The following is a 21,895-nucleotide window of genomic DNA, read 5'->3' as shown; positions in this document are numbered from 1 at the left end:
TAGTTCATGTTCCCTGCAAATGTTTCCTAAGTTCTGTTTCTTTTCACGTGGTAAAAATCCCAGTGTAAACCAAAATGGGTTATAAGACGCCACGTGAGACTTCTCTGTCTGTGTTCACCAGCTGAAGCTGGGACGTAAACAGGAAGAAGGTTTGGTGTGCGGCCAAGTGAGTGAAATAATGCTAATAAATAAAACATGAAGCTAAATTGGTTCATGTTGATAACTTTCCAATATTTGCATTGACAATCTACCAGGAACTCACTCAGTAGGTCTAGAGAAAGAAACATCTTTGGGTATTTTAAAGGTAACTCTTGGTCAATTACAGTCCAAGCTGTTACAATCTGTCTCAAATACAAAGCATGCATGGCAATTACAAACAACAGAGATGTTTTAGTTTTAGGTAGATCGGGTGAATCCAAAGTCAAGCCATTGGCTCACCACAAAAGAACAGTTGCATTTGGTTTAGTTGCTCTTTTGTTTGAGCCTAGGTGGTATGACTGACGTGGTCCCCACCACAAATCATCTGTATGTCTGTTCTAATCAAACCATAGTTACTTTTGTATCCATGGCACTGTTTGATTGGTCAGGTGTTAAACCCAAATTGAACTTGAATGGGGACAAAAGCGACTAGTCCCTAAATATTTCATCACAGCAGTTTCTCCAGAATCCCACAAGAATGGTTCATCCGTGGTGAGAAAGTCATCAGCAGATCAGTTCCGCTACAAGTGGTGCAAGAAGGTAGTTGACAGATGAAAGAGGCAACTTAATGTGCTTCTCTTTGGATTAACACATACTGTATGGCATTAGCAGATCAAAAGTTTCTGTTCAGCAGATCAAGGGTTTAAATTTGGCTTCATAATATACTCCACACACGCAGCTTTAAATGGCTATGCAGAATAGGTTTGCAGACCTGTGAATTGTTTGACTGTAAAAAGTGTCTGTGTGTATACACAGTAGTCATTGAGGTTCCCAGCTCTTAAAAGACCCCCTGCACATTTCATCCAGGGCTGCAATAACTTTACTGGATTCCGAGCAATGCGGGAAGCAAAATATCTGTCAAAAGACTGGTGAGAAAAGTCAGTTGAACTTTTGAAATCCAGGAAAGGAAATAAAAAGATATCTAAGGATTTAAACATGGCAGTCGGTAGTGTTCAAAGTCTTTTAAAAAAGTGAAAAAGTATTGCTACTGTTGATACCAAGCCAAGGTCAGGTGGACCAAGAAGAAAAATTGCTGTTAAAGATTGTTTAGAATGTAAAGAGAATCCCGATAGCAACTTTAGCTGAAATAACGGCTTCTCTGCACAGAACTTGGTTGGCTGCTTCAAGATGTAAAATAAGGTACTTGAACAACAATGGCCTGCTTACAATGTGCCACCAGCACCTAGATACGCCTCAAAACTTCTGGAACAGTCATTTGGAATGCAAGGCCAATATTTTACTACCATAAATGCTGTTCAAAGATGCTTATGATGAAAAGTACATCATCGCTACTGTGAAACATGGAGGCTGATCTTTGATGTTTTGTGATAGTGTGAGCTAGTAGCTATATTCTATTAACATCAGTGTGAGCATGCACAGCAAAAGTGATGCCTAGATAAATGCAGTATTGTTAGCAGAAAATTTTGGAGGATAGGTAGCATTCATTAGCTTGGAAGCTCCAAAAAACAAGGTCAAGTCAACCCATCAGTCGCAACACCAGAAAAAAGTGAAGGTTCCGGAGGGGCCTTCACAGTCTCCTGACCACAATTTCAATGACACACTCTGGGGAGATCGCAAATGTGCAGTTATACGTACATATACACGTAGTCCAACCCAATAATTCACAGAACCTGGAGGCTACTTCTTTTTTTTTTTTTACCAGGAAGAACGGGCAGCTTTACCACCTGTGAAAATAATGGCCGTGAACCATAACTTCTCACAAAAGACTGCAAACCATCATTGATGCTAAAGGGGGTAATATGCAGTATTAAGAACATGTGTTATGCAAACCTTTGAAAGGGGATCACGTTATCACTTTCTTTATTGCTGTTTTATTTCTTTTAATGATCGTGTTTTTGGTTTTCTCCGGGCACTCCGGTTTCCTCAAAGATCCCAAAAACAGGCAACATTATTTGCACACTCTAAATTGGCCCCAGGTGTAATTGTGAGTGCGGCTGTTTGTCTCGATGCGCCCTGCGATTGGCTGGCAACCGATTCAGGGTATACCCCGCCTCCTGCCTGTTGACAGCTAGGATAAGCTCCAGCACTCCCTGCAACCCCTTGTGGGGTTAAGCAGCTAAGAAAATGGATGGATGGTGTTTTTGTGAAAAGCATTATCGTTTAACTTGAATCCCATTGAACATAAAATCTGTTTTGCTTGATCGGTCATGTTTCTTTTTTGGTGGGAAAAATGGAACATGTTCCAAATTCTGCCACAGTATGTAAACTTATGAGTGCAACTCTATATTGTCAACCCACTACAAGTCAGTCAGTCCTGATTTCATTATCATTTGGTAGGACCCATGACATGTATTTGAAATGCATTTTATAATAATCAACACTTTAAAAAGGGCCAAGGACTTCAAAGTCATGAGGCTGAAAAGTGTATTCAGTGGAAATGTTTTGCTGTTGCTGTCTTACCTAGTTCGCAGTTTACTCCCTTGTAGGCTGGGCTGCATATGCAAATGCCCTGCATGCACGAGCCATGGTTGGAGCAGGTGGGGTCAATGCACTGACCTTCCTCCACATTACACTCTGCTCCTTTCCAGCCGGTCAGGCACACACACCTTCCCTTTTCATACACGCCGTTACCGCTGCACAACACAGGGCACGAATCTGTAACAGGACAAACACAGATTACGGCCACGTAAAAAAAGACACACACACACACAGTACTGCAGTATATTAGCAGGGAGACCGCAGTTACCCAGTGTGACAGGGGCGACACGCTCTTATCTCAACTGCTGCACAGATTCAGCAAATCCTCAAACAGTCGTCCTCTCTTTCTCACACACACTCATACTTACACACATACGGACAAACACACACACATACGGACAAAGACACGCACACTCGATCACACACACACACACACACGTATCCCAGCTTATCACTCAGACTGTTTCAATTTACTCAAGCACCACCTGAGCTCGGCTACCACGGCAACCCAAGAATTGGAGAAAATCCCTTCCAACGTCACCTCACTTGCTCTGAACAGGCCGTGAAAACAATCGTGAAAATGAAAGATTAGGAACGAGAGCATTAGGGGTTTAGAGAATGAGGAGCTCTCCTCATGAGGCGATGGAGAGCTGTGCTGCAACCAGCCACGTAGCTGCTGACGGTTACCCAGCACGCTCCGCATAAACACATCACCTCAATGCGTCTGGAAGAGAAGCATGATGGGCAGACACTTCAAATGAAGAGTTATGACTAATACTCTTTTCTAGGCTAATTTGAAATAAAAACCCTGCCGCACATTATAGATGTGAGCCTATAATGTCGTTTGATATTTTGTAAAAGTAACCCCCTGCAATCCTCTGTTTTTACAACGCTTTTAATACCTTGTCAGACAACAAAACACAAAATGCTAACAAATGACCAACAATGAGAGGGACTCTTGAATACGTGATGCATGTTAATAAATCATACGATAAGAGATCGTGGCACCCATTTCAACACAATGAGGCAGTTTTACGATGTTGGAAAAAAGTGGGTGTGGCAGTGGAAAATGATTGTAAACAAGGGCAGGGAGAGCCAGAGAAGATTACATTTTGCAACAGGGAGCCAGAAAAAAGAAATAGAGATACGCAAGTAAAAGTCAAACAAAATATAATTACTAGGATATTAATAGTTACAATACTTGGTTATTGGGTTCATTTAACGATATGCCATGGGGTGGTTTGTTTTTAGGTTATTGGAATATTTTTTTTTTTACTTTACACTGTAGGACGCAGCCAAACTGACAACTCCTAGCTGTGAATCCTCATTAAGCAAAGAATTTAGATGCTGTGTAACAAATTTCAACAATCCTGAGGTAGGATAAAATAACTATAATAGCAATTTCCTCTAATGCACAGAAGATGTAGAAGTGGTGCATGGATGGAGTAAGAGACCATTAAGTTGTGCAGCAGATGGTTTGTCATGCTGTCATTATAGAAAATATCACACAGACCTTGGTGGCTTGGCTTTCATTTCTCTTTGCCAATTTGTTGTAGATACTGTATTTTGAAGTTAATGCGAGCCAGGGGTGGCTGGCATTTGAGTCACCATATTGCTTTTAATGTGAAAAATGTGGCACAAGAGTCCTCAAAGAACCGCTGACAGACGGACAGACAGAGGGGAAAAGTCATACGCGCTAAAAAATGTCTTTTAAACCACTTCTGCTGATAGAATATTTGGTCACTGGAGTAGTTCTTTTTTTAAACCCTTTGACATTTTATGAGGAAATAAGCCCAAATATGCAATGTGTAAATGGTTGACATTGAAAAAAAAAAGATGGAACAGAACCATCCATCCATTTGACACGACCACGTTGCCATGTGCGCTATCTAAATGTGGCTTGAGGGAATGAACGGTGACTGTTTCCGGAAGGCCACCTACGGAAACCTTATGACTTTTACTTTCTTCTGATTGTTGAGTTTAATGGTATTCACTGAAAGACTCAGCCATTGTAGATAATATTTACAAAGATGTTCTGAGGACCAGGTTTCAAATCCAACCTCCCCTGTGTGGGGTTGTTGTCCCTGTGCTCGTGTGGGTTTTCTCCAGCACTCCAATTTCCTCCCACATCCCCAAAAACATGCATGGGAAAGTAAGTGAAGACTCTAAATTGTCCATAGGTGTGAATGTGAGTGAATGAATTGTCTGCAATCTGGCCTGGTGACAAAGTTCGGATGTATCCTGCCTCTTGGCAGAAGGCAGTTGAGATGGACCCCAGCACATTGTTAACCTTAGTGAGGAAAAGCAGTTCCAAAAAATGCTGGATGGATTTTCCAAGAAAATGTCCATACCAATTATCCATCCATCCATTTTCTTTGCCACTCATCCTCACGAAGGTTGCGGGGAGTGCTGGACCCTATCCCAGCTGTCAACGGGCAGGAGGCAGGATACACCCTTAACTGGTTGCCAGCCAATCGCAGGGCACATTGAGACGAACAATCACACTCACAATCACACCTAGGGGCAATTTAGAGTGTCCAATTAATGTTGCATGTTTTTGGGATGTGGGAGGAAACCGGAGTGCCTGGAGAAAACCCACGCAGGCACGGGGAGATCATGCAAACTCCACACAACCTCAGAAATGTGAGGCCAACGCTTTCAATCTGAACCACCATACCGCCCATGCCAATAATCCTTTTAAATCTAACATTGGAAGACCATTTGATGTCAAAGATGTGAACGATAGTCTCATTTTCAGATTTTACCTTTGGCACAGTTAGGACCCATGAATCCAGCAAAGCAGTGGCAGCGTCCAGCGACGCACTCTCCATTTCCGTTGCAGCCTTTGGAGCAGCCATCCATTGTGTCTATGCAGCAACACAAGCACAGAAATCATTAATGTATTCATTTATTCAAGACATTAATAGGCAGCAGAAAAGAAAATAATCCACATGTAACTCCATCAACTGGCATGGCTTTCTGTTATTGAATGAAAGACGTGATAAGCAATGGATGGCTCCCCAGACTCAGAAGCTCTATTAGATTAGCCTGATCCAGCTGCTATCACTCGCTGGAGACTGGCCAAGCCCTCACTTACTCTGTGTTGCACTAAGCACATTATGCTGCATTACAGGTTGGAAACACGCTGCACGCACATTTACATACATCACCCCTTCATCACCCAACTGTTTACAAGAACACAATTTGGAAACAGACTGAAGAACAGAAAATGTTGTGTTTTGAATGACCCGGTTCGTGGACAACGGATTATAACGTAATGTTGCTGCTGGAACTCACGAACGCAGAGGTCAGTAAACGGCAATGCATCATTGCATCATCACATTAATTCTGCCTCTTGTTGACTTTGCTGCTATGAAGTTCATCTTTGATGTTTGTGGCGTCTGCATGTGTAACGCATAGTGTCTTGAGGTCATTGAATGGGTCACTTGCCAAACTTTCATGTATCCAGTATAGGTTCAGTTCCCATTTAGCGATGACAGAATTGCCAACCTCTAAAAACTCACTCCAAGAACAATTTGTCCAAATTCTATTGTTCATATTTTGAAAAAAATATAGCAAGAACATTATCGTGGGACAGTCATAATTTTAATCATTTAAAAATTACAGCTTCAATGTTTGCCATTTAATGCTTTTATTACATGAACCTCATCCTGGAGGACGCAGTTGCAGCCTGAATCAAAGTACCTGTACCAGTCCATAAAAAAAAAAAAAAGCTATCAAACTCCAATTCTTTTATAGCTCTGGTTAAGAAAAAAGTCTATTCAATCTGATAAATCAAATTTTAAACGTCAATATTAAAACTCAGCCATCTATTTTGAAAACAAACAAATAACATTGCTGATAGATTGAATTGGACACATTTTGTCTGAACCAGTGGTTTTATTTCTCTTGTGTGCAATGTACGTTTTTTCTAGCACCCTATTTACATTACATATTTATATTTGCTACATCCATGTAAAATACCCTATTGTGGGACTAATAATTGTTAATGTAATTATATCTATATATTCTTTTCTCCTGTCCACATTCTGTAGCAATGTGTACAGTGAATGAATGAATGAAATTAATTTCTTGTTCAGACCCGACATCCTGTGTGGAAGTGTCTTATTTTCTATCTCTAAACACGTATTAATTAGCTTGTTATTTTATTGTTCAAAGGTGGTTACGTTATGTGACAAGTGCACTGTATCACCACTTATTTCGATGTGTTGTGACATGATTTTAACAAATTAGCATGGCTTTGACGTGGTCGTTGCCCATTGAATGTTTTTCTTTGTGACAGTTTTATAAGAAGCATGTTAAGAAGTGTATTTGCTACCATGGAGGTGATGATCAGTGAGTTACAACGCGCTGACACTGGACGCAACTTACTCCATGGCTTGGGAGCCAGGGGGGCTTCACGAAATAGCAAGCACCAACCAGCTGTTCAATGCGGATGCGCCAGTAATGTCAGACGCTGGATTTGTTTATCCAAAATCCGGAACAATAAGCATTACGGCCGTAACGAGTCAATGTTCAGCGATTTCTGTAACATAATACGGATGTTTCGTAACATTTGACAGCGCTTTGAATGTGAGTACAAATGGTATGGTATTTTTCTATATGTGCCCTGTGATTGACTAACAGCTATATCGAAGATGTAGTCTGCCTTTCAACCAATGTCAGATGAGATATGCTTCAGAACCTTGTGACCCTCACAAGGATAAGCAGTATAGAAACAAATGCATGCATGTATGTATGTATGTATGTACGTATGTATGTATGTATGGTTCATGTTTTTATCATCAGATATTAATCATTGAATATCTGAGGATCATTTTTTGTAAATTTGTCTTTCAGATGATTCCCAAACTGGGAAGCGTATAAAATATATAAAAGTCATTGTTCATCATTAAATTTCATGTATTGTAATCGCAATGTAGTTAAAAGTAGTTCACAAGGATTGAGCTGTCTTGTTGGATCTTTTCATTTAGAATAATTAATACAAAAATACAAAAACATCATTTTTTTTGTGCTAAAATAGAAAATAACAACAAATAAAACAAAGAGTTTTCACAATTAAATGTTAGGCTCAAAACAAAAGTATACAATTGAAAAAGGGGCTATAGGAGTGAATTGGTTTTCAATTAGTAATTGGACATATTTAGTATTATGGTGTGAGAATGGGCATTGATAAACTTACTTTAGCGTTTTAGCCACCACAGATTGCATCAAGGACGAATGTTTTTAAAAGTTATTGTAATCGACTTGATTCATTACTTCTGGCAACGGAAGGTATGCTTTTCCTGCCTACCTTCTTCTTCTTCTACTTCTTTGTCTACAGTCGATATTACACTGCATACACACTTTTGGCGGTCATGACCCACAACCAAGACCAATAGATTATTATATATCATAGCTAAAGGGTTGGAAGAAAAATAAATAGAGACAATGCAATAAGACGGACAAACAGCGGTCTTCCTCCTGAAGAGTCACATTTTGTTTCTGTTTAACAATACATATTTTTCATTATAATAATATGGTGAATTGATACTCTAATTGATTGTGGTGGTGGTCTTGAGCGATTGTAGCAGCTAACTAGCCAATTTGTTCTTCAGTTTCCTTGATGATGTCCCACCGGGACATGGTGGCATATCAATTTTGCAAAATGGGTGTTCCAGGGAAATTAGTTTTTTACCAATTGTTCCTAAAGAGTTTGATATTACTGGACAATGGCTGCCAGTTTCATTTTATTGAGTAAAATAAAATAATAAAACAAATGAACTAGTGAAATAAAGGCCATTTGAATGTTATAGGTCCTTTGAATATTAAAATCAAACATCCTGTGTCCCATTTACTAATATTGTATTTTGAGTTAAGCCAAATTCAAAGACATGAAAAATCATGCAGTCTTTCATTTCTTTGTGTTGGATTCAAAAGTGAATGAATTTAGAACAAAAGTAAAAAGTCACTTTTTGATTGTTTGATTACCGGTTGGAAAATGGGACCAACAGAAGACACGAATTCAAATGTCATCCTTTATTTGACCCTGTGCTGTCCTGTTCTGCTCCTCTGCACAAAGATCGAATCAAGAGTCACACCACCGAGGTCCGCTCACTTCCTTTATTGAGCTTGCATGAATGACAAATCCTTCAATGGCTCCACACAGACACACACACACACACACACACACACACACACCGCTCCCCCCCACCACACACTTTTACAGACAAAAACACACAGATATAATATGACTCTCGCCTTGAGGCACGCGTGACACATGCTAATGAGACCGCCAGCGCAGTTCCTCCACAGCAGCGCATCACTATAGAAACCAAAGTCATTTTCACCTCCATCAGCTGTCATCGTCACACTGATGGAGAGGAGTGCCAATCATCTCCCACACAGTCAGGAAACCTCCTCATGTGAGTCTTCTATCCTCTTGGAAGAAAAATAAACTTGCTGGCGTGAATGCTAATATTGGATGTGGCACCTGACAAATGCAATGAGCAAGAACGAGCAGGACCCTCTTCGGGAAGGTCAGTGAGGAGGTTTTATTTCGGAGAAGATGGCATGGATCTCTGAGAAAACTCAAGATCAGGAAGGTTGAAACTATGAATTAAGATTTGCATTTTCAGGTCAATATCTTTGCTATAAAATTCTCCAGGTAATTAACAAGTAATGCATGGAGACCAGTGTGCGTGTGTGCGTGTGTGTGCTTGCATAATCTATTCTTTCCACTGACTAAACCTTTTTCAGTTGGAAATCATTCATGCCATAAGTTATTGCAGCTAAGTGCGATTATAAAATAGGTACTTCCACCCAAGTGATCTGATTGGTCAAATAAGCATTCCAATTGTAGTTTATGAGCCTTTTAAAGTTCCAGCCATGCTTTATGACCCTTGGGTTTAATGTGAAATGAATTGACTACTTAGCTGACTAGAAAGACTCAAGCACTTTCTAACCATGATTTCATCTGTTTCATAGAAAATGTGGATACAGCTACATGAATATAAATCAGCATTTTTACTAGTACTGTATTTCAAAGATGAAAAATAGCTTGCAGAATGTAAGAGGAAAAAGTGGGGTGCTGGAATTGTGCAGAATTAGCACAGCAAATAAAGAGGTGAATAATTAATATACTGATTATGTAATTTCTTAAGATACCATATGTTAATGATCTTTAAGTGGCTTTCTATTTTTATCTGCCTTGGTTCACAGCGTAAATGGACTTTTTTGGGGTATTTTGTGTGTCAAAGTCAGCAGCAACTATATTCTTACTGTACTGTACTTACTGAAAAAACTGATATCATTGTGATTGCCCATGATGGCATTGCAGTATATTTAATCACATACCCTATTGCTTTTGTAAACCATTCTTTATGACCACTCATGTGTTTTTATGATCACAAGCATTTCTTGGCAAATTGGCATTGACTTCAATTTTTCTTTTGATATTCTTTAAGTTCTCAAATGTTACCTGTGTCGTACCGAGTTGGGTTTATTGATTCTATTTACTTATTTCGTGCTGAAGAGGACTCATACGCCGCCCCCTTATTTATGCTCAATATTTGTGGCTGGATCCAGTTTCCATTTGCTGTACAAAAGCTCAATTTCCCGACAATGATCATCTCATATCTGATCCTTCTCTCAGGCTCCTCTTGTAGCTCCAGCTCGCGGGGTCTCATATTAGAATGATTTGCCTCACAGCTCAGCGATTTTCGTTTCCCTCATCCAAAACAACACAGTGATAGTTCACAGCCTTTCTCGGAGGCTTGAATTGGTTTGACTTTGACTATCGTAGGACTGCCGGCTGGCATTCAAAGCTCATCTGTTGACTGCATTCGCATTATTGAATGGAGGCCTATTCCACTTCACCACTGCATATTCAAATGAAACAAGTGTTGTTGTATATCAGCCTTCAAAATGAACATGTCAACTGCTTGACAACTCTGGAATAAAACCCGTGTTTATTGGTTGCAAGCTGTCAGTCATGATATAAAGTAACGCTGTCAAAATGAAAAAAAAATCGTCATTTCTTTGCAGTGTTTTTGTCACAATGGAGCAGTTCACCTAAGGTAGTTTAAAGCCTGCTCTTTTGAGAGGTTATTATTTCAAAAGACTTGCAACATCCATGTGCAATCTGGATGATTACATCAGCAGAACATCTCAAACACCAAATTCCCCAAATTCCCTACATTCAAAATAATAACATAGTCAGTAAATCTTTGTCTTATGGTTACGGTTAGGGTTAACCTTAAACAAATGCTTATTATGTCATCTGTGTTAATTATTTTGGATCAAAGACATTTCAATCATGTAGCTGCAAATTTGCCATGTGTGTCTTACGAACCTTGTGAGGAGGCAACACAACTTTTTTAGTTGTATCGATGTGCTCTTGCGTTTTGGAAATATATTTTAAAATTAAGCTGCCACATGATTACTACTTGAGGGTAACACATTACAGATGAATAAGCTACATCTACAAGTTGGCCAACCCTCATTGCAAGACCTTGGAGTCTAGACTTGCTGCAAGTAAAAGTCAGAGATATCTAAAAAATGTATTAATCTGAGCAGAATGTGGTTTGTACTGTTTGAAGGACCTTGCCTTCGAGCCCAGAGAAGTCTAACACAACTGTAGACAAAAAGAAAAAAAAAAGTTTCTTATAACATCTATTTCTAGAGAGCATACTGTATAACACAGTCTGTGTCAAAATATTGTCACCCTTTAGTGTTAGACCAACTTTGGATGAAAGCACTAAAATCAATGGCGTGCAGTTAATCTTTGAATTTTAGCCCTATGGACAGAAATGTCTGCACATTCTGTTCCCTATTTAATTGTAATTTATTAAGCTGACATGCCCTTGAGAAAAGATACCCAACAGCTCCCCCCTCACATCTCCAATGTATCACTCTCAGTACTCACTCCTGTATCACAAAATAAAAACCCAGTCATACTGTTTTTCTTTCATTTTCAGTCCATGTTGGTGTAATGAGTGGGTTTTATCCATACAAATTTATCATGCAATGTATATATACTGTATATATAGACACACATGCACACACACTCACACACACACTGGCTATATTATTATTGCAAGCTCTCAACATTTTAACTTTGCTTCTACTTTCATTTAATGTAATCTCAAATAAAAGTGCCGCAGGTAATTATCCACTTGTCAATATTCAACCACGTAGTCCTGCATTATTCAGACTCCAAATTACGCTAGGATCCGTGCGTCTCATAGCAATTAGTGCTGTAGCAAGTTTTGCCATTTACACAAGCAGTCACTTCTTTTTCAAATGTCTGTCTCTTTCCATGCCTAGCTCGCTTGAATACTATGAAAAGTTCTCCACCAAAACAAATGAAACGACACTTCAAGATGTCAGTCTGTTTTCATATATAAACAGATGAAAACCGAACGAGGAGAAGGCAGCGATGAACAGGCAAACAAGCAGAGCGGTAGCATCCTACGACTCAAACTAGTCAAATTCTTGAAACCTGTGAAGATACAAATCCATCCTCTCACCTATGGGAGTGCTATGGAGTAAGACTTGCTCGAGGTTGCGTCCATCATTGTACAGGCCCAGATGCCAAGTGCCAGGGTCCATATATTCAATGAAGCGTGTTTCTTGGAGGCCGCTGAGCAGCAAACTTTTAGGTTCTTTGCCAGCTGAAAGAGGATCACTCAAGGACCTGGGCAGCGCCTTCCCATCCAGCAATTTCACAAAGTCGAACTAGACACAAAAGAAAATATAGACAACAGTAAAGGTGCATTCACAGAGCAAGGGGAAAAAAAAGACTGCAAAGGGAAACCTTGGACAGTGGTTCAGTTGCATTGCCGAAATGTTTTTCCAAAAAAATGTTTTCAGCTGTAATGGAATAGCCTTAACTGTAGATATCAGAAAAACGAGCCAGGGAGTTCAAATGGAACATCAAATTTATAGCCCAATTTACTGAAGTTTTGCATGTTAAAACGGGCATGTAAAAGATGTGGCAGCATATCTACTGTACTAACAAGGCGAGTATATATGCATAGATATAAATATATGCAAATTCAGGGTGTTGCATGAGTTTCCATGCAGAGCAAAAATTAACATTTATTAATTAAAATGATTTTTCATTCCGGCATACTGTAATATAATGGTTCTCAGATCTTGTCACCCCGGGACCAGCATTTTCTTACTTTAGCAAAGTCACAAACCACTTTTACAGTGTATAGTAAAACTACAGGACTCTTTTGCAACTCTATTTAAAAATGTTAATTGTCACACAAAGATACCATTATGTTGATTATAATATGTAAAGCACACATTCAATGTGACTTTCAGACCTGACACAAATATAAATATTCGATTTTGTGTTTTATGAATACCATGTCTTCAAATACTTTGTCACTGTTACTTGAGTAGAATTTTCACATGTGCTTTTCTTGTTATTTATATATCCATCTAACCATCCATTTTCTTTGCCTCTTATTCGTACAAGGGTCGCAGGGAGTGCTGGAGCCTATCCCAGCTGTCAACGGACAGGAGGCGGGGTACACTCTGAACTGGTTGCCAGCCAATCGCAGGGCACATGGAGACAAACAGCCGCACTCACATTAACACCTCGGGGCAATTTAGAGTGTCCAATGAATGTTGCATGTTTTTTGGATGTGGGAGGCCATGGGGAGAACATGCAAAATCCACACAGGCGGATCTGGGATTGAATCCGGGACCTCAGAACTGTGAGGCCAACGCTTTCTAGTTGCACCACTGTCCTGCCTATTTATTTATTCATGAACTTTAATATTTACAGGACTAAATTTCCTAAAAAATATATATACTTTGACTCTTGCAGCTTTCTTCTAACCATCTTCATTGCTCATCATGACAAAATAAAATGAGAATAAATTGTGGACTATGTAATGCTTCAACTGCAAAGAACAAAGACAAAAACTGTCCTGTCTGTACGGTATTGAAGCCGGTAAGTGAGACGCAAGTAATCCGGAAGGCTCTATATGGGCAGATCACACCTTCCATCTCAAAGTCACCAGATGATGACCAGACAGAGATCATCAACCACACAACTGAAGTAAAATAAAATACCATTAAATTAAACTTGGTGGCACGGTGGTTCAGCTGGAAAGCATTGGCCTCACATTTCTGAGGATCGAGGTTCAAATCCCAGACCTGCCTGTGTGGAGTTTCCATGTTCTACCCGTGTCTGACTGGATTTTCTAAGGGCGCTCCGGTTTCGTCCCACATCCCAAAAACATGCAACATTAATTGGACACTCTAAATTGCCCCTAGGAAAAGATTGTGAGTGTGGCTGTTTGTCTCGATGTGCCCTGCGATTGGCTGGCAATTAGTTCAGGGTGTACTCCGCTTCCTGCCCGTTGACAGCTAGGATAGGCTTCAGCACTCCCGGCGATACTTGTTAGGATAAGCGGCTAAGAAAATGGATGGATGGATGGATGGATACATTAAACTAAATACAAATATAATCAACATTCTAAGCATCCACTATTTTGAATATGTTTACTTTTAGTTCCAATATTTAAGTACATTTAATATCACTGACAGTACAGTAAATGTCTGATAATTAAAGACTTTTACTCACTCAGTAGTCTCCAAGGTGAATACAAACTCTTACAATATTATTTTCTGTTAAGATACCTGCATTTTCACTCAAGTACCACTTCAGGTAATAGATTTACTTTCTGTAACAAGTAGCAGGCTGTGTTTTCTCTCCCTCTTCGTCTAACACATCCGATTCGAACACTAAACTTCATTTTGCCATTGTGGGGTTGCCCCAAAGGTCCATGGTGAAAACCATCAGAGCTTCCTAATGCGCAAAACCGCATTTGAAATACAGCGGTCTCCACCACTTTGACACATTGCCAACAGCGTGCACAATCTTGCGTGAACACACAATTTATTACCACCTATTGGGAACCTGAGTAAAGAATTACACTCTTAGAATAAAATAAAAAAAAAAAAATAGAAAGAATTTACTGTTACCGTATGGACTGATAGAACAAAATTGTATCTTAGCAGATCAGATGCAACATGCCCGCCCACAACAGCTCACAAAATTTTATGCTTGTTAGTTGGCATCTCATCTTATCACGCACATTGCCTTTATGTCATCCTCAATATACAGTACTGTGCGTACATAGTGTACCAACATACTTTTGCATTCTTAAATCTCATTAATGACATGTAGTAAGTGTGTCACATCCCCAATGGTAGGATGTCATACTTCTGTCGAAAACCACAAATGAGACATCTTTGTGAAAGTGAGAGTTATACATCTTGCCTTCAATGAAGTGACAGTCCATGTGTGTGTTGTGTGTTTTTATCAGAACACTTTGCTTGGGAAAAAAACAAACAAACAATCTTTCACACCAAGGATTATGAGTCATATGATTTGCTTGAGCATGTCTGAAATAATATAGGGTGTCATAGTCAGTCAAGGAAATCATTGTCCTAGCTGTCAACATTGTAAAGCCACATATTGATAAATAAATAATAGATAACCAAAATGTTCATCACAGGAAATACCTGGTAGGATGGAAGTCACACACAGAGCTAGATTATAGACTGTGAGTGTACGGAAGTCTTCGGTTACCACTAACGTTATTCTTATATTTGTCCTTTTCCTTACTGTTTATACAAATGAAAAGAATATCAGCATCATAGTCACAAAACCTGGTGGAGAAATAGTGTGCAAAGGAACAATCAACTACATTTCAAGAACATTGCAATTTATTTTGGTGATCAGGGTGTTATTTATCTCCCATATGTGTCAATAATATAGTGTATTAATTGACTGTTGCATAGTACTATATGCATTGACATATATATGTGCTGCATATAAATGTAAAATACGAGCCACCCTTCATGCTGAAGTGTTCTTATTTTATAGTATCTCTTCATACTGTGTCCTGGGGAAAAGAGATGCTCACATATGGTTAGAAACCCTAGTACAGCATTAACCCCGAGCATATAACGCTCCCCTATTTTTCCTGTGACCTGGTATCACCCAGGCTGGGCAGCTTTAAAACCAAACGGTAGATGAAGACTTACTGCCTTCAATTTGGAGATTGACTCAAAACCGGCACACAGGCAGCTTAATCAGAGGCAATGCTTTTTCCCTTTATAAAAGGGCAGAAAAAAAAGAGGGAGGGGAGCGGAATTCATTTTCCATTAGAATCAAAAACAGCCTCTTGTTCCCAACAAGGAAACTGTGTTTTTGAAAAGAGAAAAATGCAATTTAAGAAATTTCTGTCTTTTTAATGTTTCTATTCAAGGGCATCCTTTCTCATTAATGTCACCAGTACTGACCCATGGTCATTTTCTTTTTTTCCTCCTTTTTATTCATTGCGAACCAGACACAAAATTACTTCTGGAGATACATTCTATTAATGAATCTTGCGTGTTGTATTTAATGTTTATGTACAGCATTTTTCCTGAATAGTTAGGGAAACTATCCTATTGTGATGTTTAGAGTAACTATACATCAAAGATCTGTGCCATAGTGCAATTATTATTAATTTATTCATTTTTTTAACGGGATAGTGATCTTTTAAACCCTTTCAGGACATCTTGCAGAGTGTGTGCCTGACACAACCACGGTGGCTTACCTGTGTGTGTGTAGGTGGTATATTCCTGCGTCCATAGACCCCGAGCAATGCATTATGGGAGAGAGAGAGATTGAACTTCATGTGGGTCGGGTGGTGGACAGTCATATGAAATCTCCAAAATACTCCAGGTGGGATGGCCTGATTCTGTTGTGTTCCAATGGTAACCTCGCCACGGTCGATGGCCCTGCCCCGCACCCACTTTTCTGCAGATTCAGATCATAAAGAGGTGATGTAAAGATCATTCGGTGTAGATTTATCAAAGGAAACCACGGGTACCTTTACAGTCAAAGTGCCAATGAAATACAAGGAACATGATTGAACATCATTAGGATTAAGAACTCCTTGAATGACTGAAAGAACATCAGGAATGACCCATCACTATAAAAATCCTGCTTTTTAACAGATTCTACGTGGGAAGTCCTTTGGATAGGATCTACATTGAAGATGAATTGCTTTTTTTTTTTCTGAATACGATCAGCAACGGCTTTGACTTGGTATATTAGTATCTTTTAACAAGAAAAATAGTGTGCACCAGAAAGACATTAGTTATAGGTAGAGTGGAGAACAGAGGTGGCCACATGTGTCCAAGCATTCCAAACAGAATCATGGCAGAGAGATAGGGTCTTGAGTGAGAGTGTGTCTTTGTGTCAGAGGAGAATGGGTGTTTCCCAAAGTCCTTTGGCCATTAGCTCTTGCCTCTCCATAAGCCTTTATCAACCACCAGGCCTCAGTCTTTTGTGCCGATGGAGCGGGCGAACCTCTTCAGCCCTCTTTGTGCCTGCCGTTATGGAGAGATATATCTGTGCTTCTAAAAGAAGATGGAGGAAATACGGTGACAGAGGGGAGTCCACCGATCGTTACAGCCACAAAGGCTGCTGAACAGTTAGGGGCAGATTCATGGATGAGTCTGTGCGCTTTCTATCTATAATGGCTGCATGCTTACCGCTCCATTATGGCAAAATCATGCCAACCCACAAGCCAGCTGTCATATATCTTGTGCAGTCATATGACAGTTGAGTGAGAGAGCACACAGCTAACTCTGTTCATCCCATCAGTGCTGCTTATTATTGTTTTCAGGCATTAGAAATTGCAATACTGCTATCACACTGATTAATCCCCAAAGAAATATTTTTCTGACACTTAAGGGCGGTAGCTGATCATTTTTATTGACCATTTCATGACTTCCCATTATGAAAAATGAGGTTATCGACATTTATTTTCAGATAGATGGATTTGCAGGACTTGGCTTTGTTGTGCTACAGACTGTACGGCTGACTTGGGAGTAATTCCCGCTGAGCGACTGAAAATGTGGATGTGACTGTGAATAGTTGTTGTCTATGTCCCCTGTGGATGAGTGACGACAGAGTCCGCTTTTCATCTATGATTCCTTCATGAGATAGAAACACTTTTCAAAAATAGAAATAAATGTGTTGCCAAAATTTCTTCACAGTATTTGTTTCATTGCATCCCACTGACTATACCCAATACATATTCCGGAAATCTCAACAAGACTGAATTGCAACACACGAGAAAAAGCTAGAAAGCTAGCAAGGTTAGTGCAAAATACAAAAACAATCATGAGAAAAACTGGATCGTTACTAATATCAATTCAAAGCTAACATACATGTCAATGGTAATGTAATGGGTTAATACTGTATGGATAAAGATTAAATAATGTTTACATTATTACAGATACGTATAAACAGAATATGTATGTGCCGTATTGATTTTCCCTACTACAAAAAGAAAAAGGACAAATGTGGATCTGAGAAAAAAATAAAATAAAATCAATTTTGGTGGATGCCGCCTCCTGCCCGTTGATAGCTGGGATAGGCTCCGGCACATCCGCGACCCTTGTGAGGATAAGTGGCTAAGAAAATGGATGGCTATATATATATATATATATATATATATATATATATATATATATATATATATATATATATATATATATATATAATTACATACACTTTTTTTCTTTTAGTGATATCTGAGGTTTACCACAAAAAGTCTAATTTAAAACCAGACACAATTTATGTATCCATGCAAAACAATCCCTGCTGAAAAGCTGCGGGTCCTTTAGTTTCGGATGTAACTGGACAGAGAGAGAAACATACAAAATGCTCTCCAATTATAGTAGTAGGATGTAAGCAGCTTGGCAGAGCTAAAATATGCTTTTATGCATTCCTGCTGGGTATACCTCTACAGTCCATTCCCTTTAATTCTAATCCCCACTCTTGTACCTCAGCACAAAAAAAAGGCCAACAGAGGAATGGCTGTCCCAAGGAAGGCAGCCTTTCATTCAACTCTAGATGAATAGGACATGAATCGGGCATGGCAGTTGGCGCAACACAGGCAGGCAGACATGAGAACCGGCAGAACAGCGGGCCAGCTGACTGGCAGGGAGATGAGCAACCAGGTCCTTCTGATGCTAATTACTGTACTGTAGCTCTTCTCGTCTGATGCAATATGAGGACAGACACCACTGCTCAGGGCATCCGCAAGTATGGGCAGTGGGTAAAGCAGGGGTGGAGGGGATGATTTGTAGGAGGGGGAAGAAAAAAAATGGGTCGGGGGAATGAGCCAAGAAGAGAGTAGCATGTCCAAAAGAGAAGCTGGCAGCGTCAAATTACTGCTGCTGATGCAAGAAAGAAGAAAAACCCTCCTTGCATCTCTCTCAGCAGCAAAAAAAAAAAAAAAAAAAATATATATATATATGTATATATATATATATATATATATATATACACACACATTTTCTCTACTAAAAACAGTAGAGGATGGAGACATTTTGTGGGTCCAGCAGAAAACAGACAGATTGCAAAGTTACTCTGACACCTCCAGGCGTTTGAGTGTGCTGCCGACAATGCGTGAAAGGTAACCGGGTTGATTTTGAGACTGATTCTCCACATCGAACCAAAGTCAGATGGGATTAACAGATGATTTTGAAGCGATTCTTTAAAAGTGGTTGATGCAGACAATCAAAAATAACAATATTTACAAACAAAATCTGGATGGATATAATAAACATAACGGGGAAGCCATAAACTCCTTGCAGTTTAATGATGGTCAATCAAGAAATTACATAAAGCTATTGCCATTAGGGAACTTCTGAAATGGAAGAACAACTGTCTGGGTTGTGGGTTTATATCCAGTTGATTAAATCATTAGCCACAAGAGAAATGAAATGAATTTTAGCAAGTAATCCATTTATCGGATAAACTAACATCCACCCTAGATCCGTGCTGTCATTCTACCACTAAAGTGGTACCTCAAATTACGAACATCTCTGGTGATGAAAAATTCAGGTTATGAAACGTCTCTTCAGAAAAACATTGTCTTGTTGCAAAGGAAAATTCAGGACACAAAAGGCAAAAATAGGCATTGCTATTTGCAGCCTCCAAAATCCACCAAATGTAAGCTCCTGTATCTTGGTTTGAATGTGGCGCAATAGAGCTGCTCTCCCATTGGCTATCGCCCAGCATCTTCCTGGCATCCCATTGGCTAGGGGAGCCATCCATATTCACCCATGATGCTTTGCAGAAGTACAGCTGCTACTACTGCTAGTTTTCTTTTTTCGTATTTTCCTAAAGTCTACAGGCCCAGTGGCACGATGCTGTTTCTCACAGGTCAGTCGTTGTGGAGAGCTCGTTAAATGTGTATTGTACAACTCTGTTGGTCATCTCAAGTACCCGACACGTTATAGGTGTTGGGAACTTGTAGTAGGAAAACACTTTTTTTTTCCATGCTATTGGGCTCTCACATTAGATTACATCTATGTGTACAAGCCTTCAATCCAGTTACTGTTTCAGTACAATACCGTCCCTTAACGAAACAATGAATCTCTATTGTCTCATTTGCCTGGCAAAACAAAACAAAAAAAAAAAAAAACAAGCAACAATAAAACAAGTCGATATGAAAGCAAACAAAAATGTGATGGAACTTGCATCTACTTACTGTAAGACTGCTGAGAAAAACACTATGAATGAGTTCGAAAACAATGTGTGCACCCTGATTTAGTCCATGTTCACACAGTAGAAATTAGTAGAAACAGAGGACAACACAACAAACAATGTGACAGCACTCACTCAATGGTCAGAAGAACATACACACGCATAGCCAGAAATTTGTGAAATAAAGCCACATTAATGAGCAAAATTGAGGCGAACTGTCTTTTATCGATTAGGGTGATAATTATCTGGACAATACACTATCAGCACATTAAAAGCACTTGTCCAGCACATAATTCGCAATCATATGGAACGATGTTCTGCTGCTCTGAGACGTATAGACAAAACAAAAGTCAAATATTGAGAAACAGGAGTCATAATGGTTAATGTGACATACCAAAGATGTGTCTGCACAGCTAATACGCTTACTTGACATGTTGTTATGTCACCATAATGATTTTCAAGCATGGCGGGAGCATATTGTCGTCGCATCAGTGTATTGTGTTCACTGTTAGCTGCTGATGTTGTCGTGCCACTCGCAAAATACAAAGAGGAGCAAGTTTACAGAGCTGGTTCAGGTAAAACCTAATGCACTTTTACTGTATGTAGATTGTGGCGTGCAGAGGTCAAATGACTTTTGCATCACATGCCAACCACACTCGTGTGTCCGGAACTGTAACGAGATTCCCTCTGGCAGGAGGTCTTGGACTGGTTAGTCTGTTCTGCACCAGCTTATACAATTGTTTGTTGCACTTTTGCTTCGGTCAATTCAACCATTTGCCTATTTACAGTGCAGTTGTTTTGGCAAAGAGGAGCTTCATTACAGTTTGCTGGCTATATTTGGATCAGCCCTGATTCTGTTTTAAGAATATCTGATTCTGTGTCTCTCTTTACGCTGCCATGACCCATATTTGAATTTTGCCATTTGGGATCATAAAATCTGAATTGTGTCACTAGAACCGATTTCTATAAATAAAGTCTATGATTTGTCCTCCCCATCATCTTGTGCACACCTGGCAAACTAATGACTGTGAGCTACTTTAGGACTCGGAGTACAAGGTCTAATTATTTTTTTCCTGCCTACGGGTAATTCAGGTAAAACAATTACACTTCACGTAATCATTTTTTTAATGAACTAAAATGTCGTTGGTATTAATGTTCTTGTCCTAGAGATTCTAATGAAGCAAAGAACACTAACAGTGCATATGACGTTCCCGGTAAGGGGACATGTCTGGAGGGACTGGAACTGTGTGTGTGCAAGTCCATATCAGAGTGCCCGATGTCAATGTCAGACACATTGGGGCAGACAACATTAATAGTGTTACAAATGCAACCAAAATTGCTCCGGGATGAATAAAAATATCACAGTGAGAAAGGTCTATAATTACTTCGATTCGATTAAGGTCTTTTTGTGAAGGTGGCTGAATAAGCTTTCAGCCACCTCTCTCTACTCTGCGGCCTAATGAGTGTCAGTCAGACTCTGGAGAAGATAATGCTCTTGGCCTTCAGGCCCTCCATTACTCTCTCGTCCTGGCTGTCCACAATCAAAGCCTCAGGCTATGTCTGTGACTGACAAGTCTGCCTGTGTAGAAACTTATTTAACCCTGGACCCTGTGAGACTTTGGCAACTGTTTTTTTTTTCCCCCCTCCCACCTCGGACTGAAATGTTATTCAAGA

At 39.6% G+C, this 21,895-nt stretch overlaps 1 protein-coding gene across 1 annotated transcript in view; it reads right to left on the bottom strand.

Moving 5' to 3' along the window:
* Positions 1 to 21,895, bottom strand: part of tenm1 (teneurin transmembrane protein 1) — a 138,925-nt gene that overhangs the window by 82,144 nt on the left and 34,886 nt on the right. The window contains exons 6-9 of the mRNA XM_061834623.1: positions 16,269 to 16,471; positions 12,168 to 12,375; positions 5,403 to 5,504; positions 2,620 to 2,814 (exon numbers count right to left, since the gene is read on the bottom strand). Of these exons, the coding sequence (XP_061690607.1) occupies positions 2,620 to 2,814; positions 5,403 to 5,504; positions 12,168 to 12,375; positions 16,269 to 16,471 (708 nt within the window). The remainder of the gene's footprint in view (positions 1 to 2,619; positions 2,815 to 5,402; positions 5,505 to 12,167; positions 12,376 to 16,268; positions 16,472 to 21,895) is intronic.

This window comes from Syngnathoides biaculeatus, chromosome 11 (assembly GCF_019802595.1).
Source record: "Syngnathoides biaculeatus isolate LvHL_M chromosome 11, ASM1980259v1, whole genome shotgun sequence".
NCBI lineage: Eukaryota > Metazoa > Chordata > Actinopteri > Syngnathiformes > Syngnathidae > Syngnathoides > Syngnathoides biaculeatus.
This window is presented reverse-complemented; position numbering and strand designations above follow the sequence as displayed.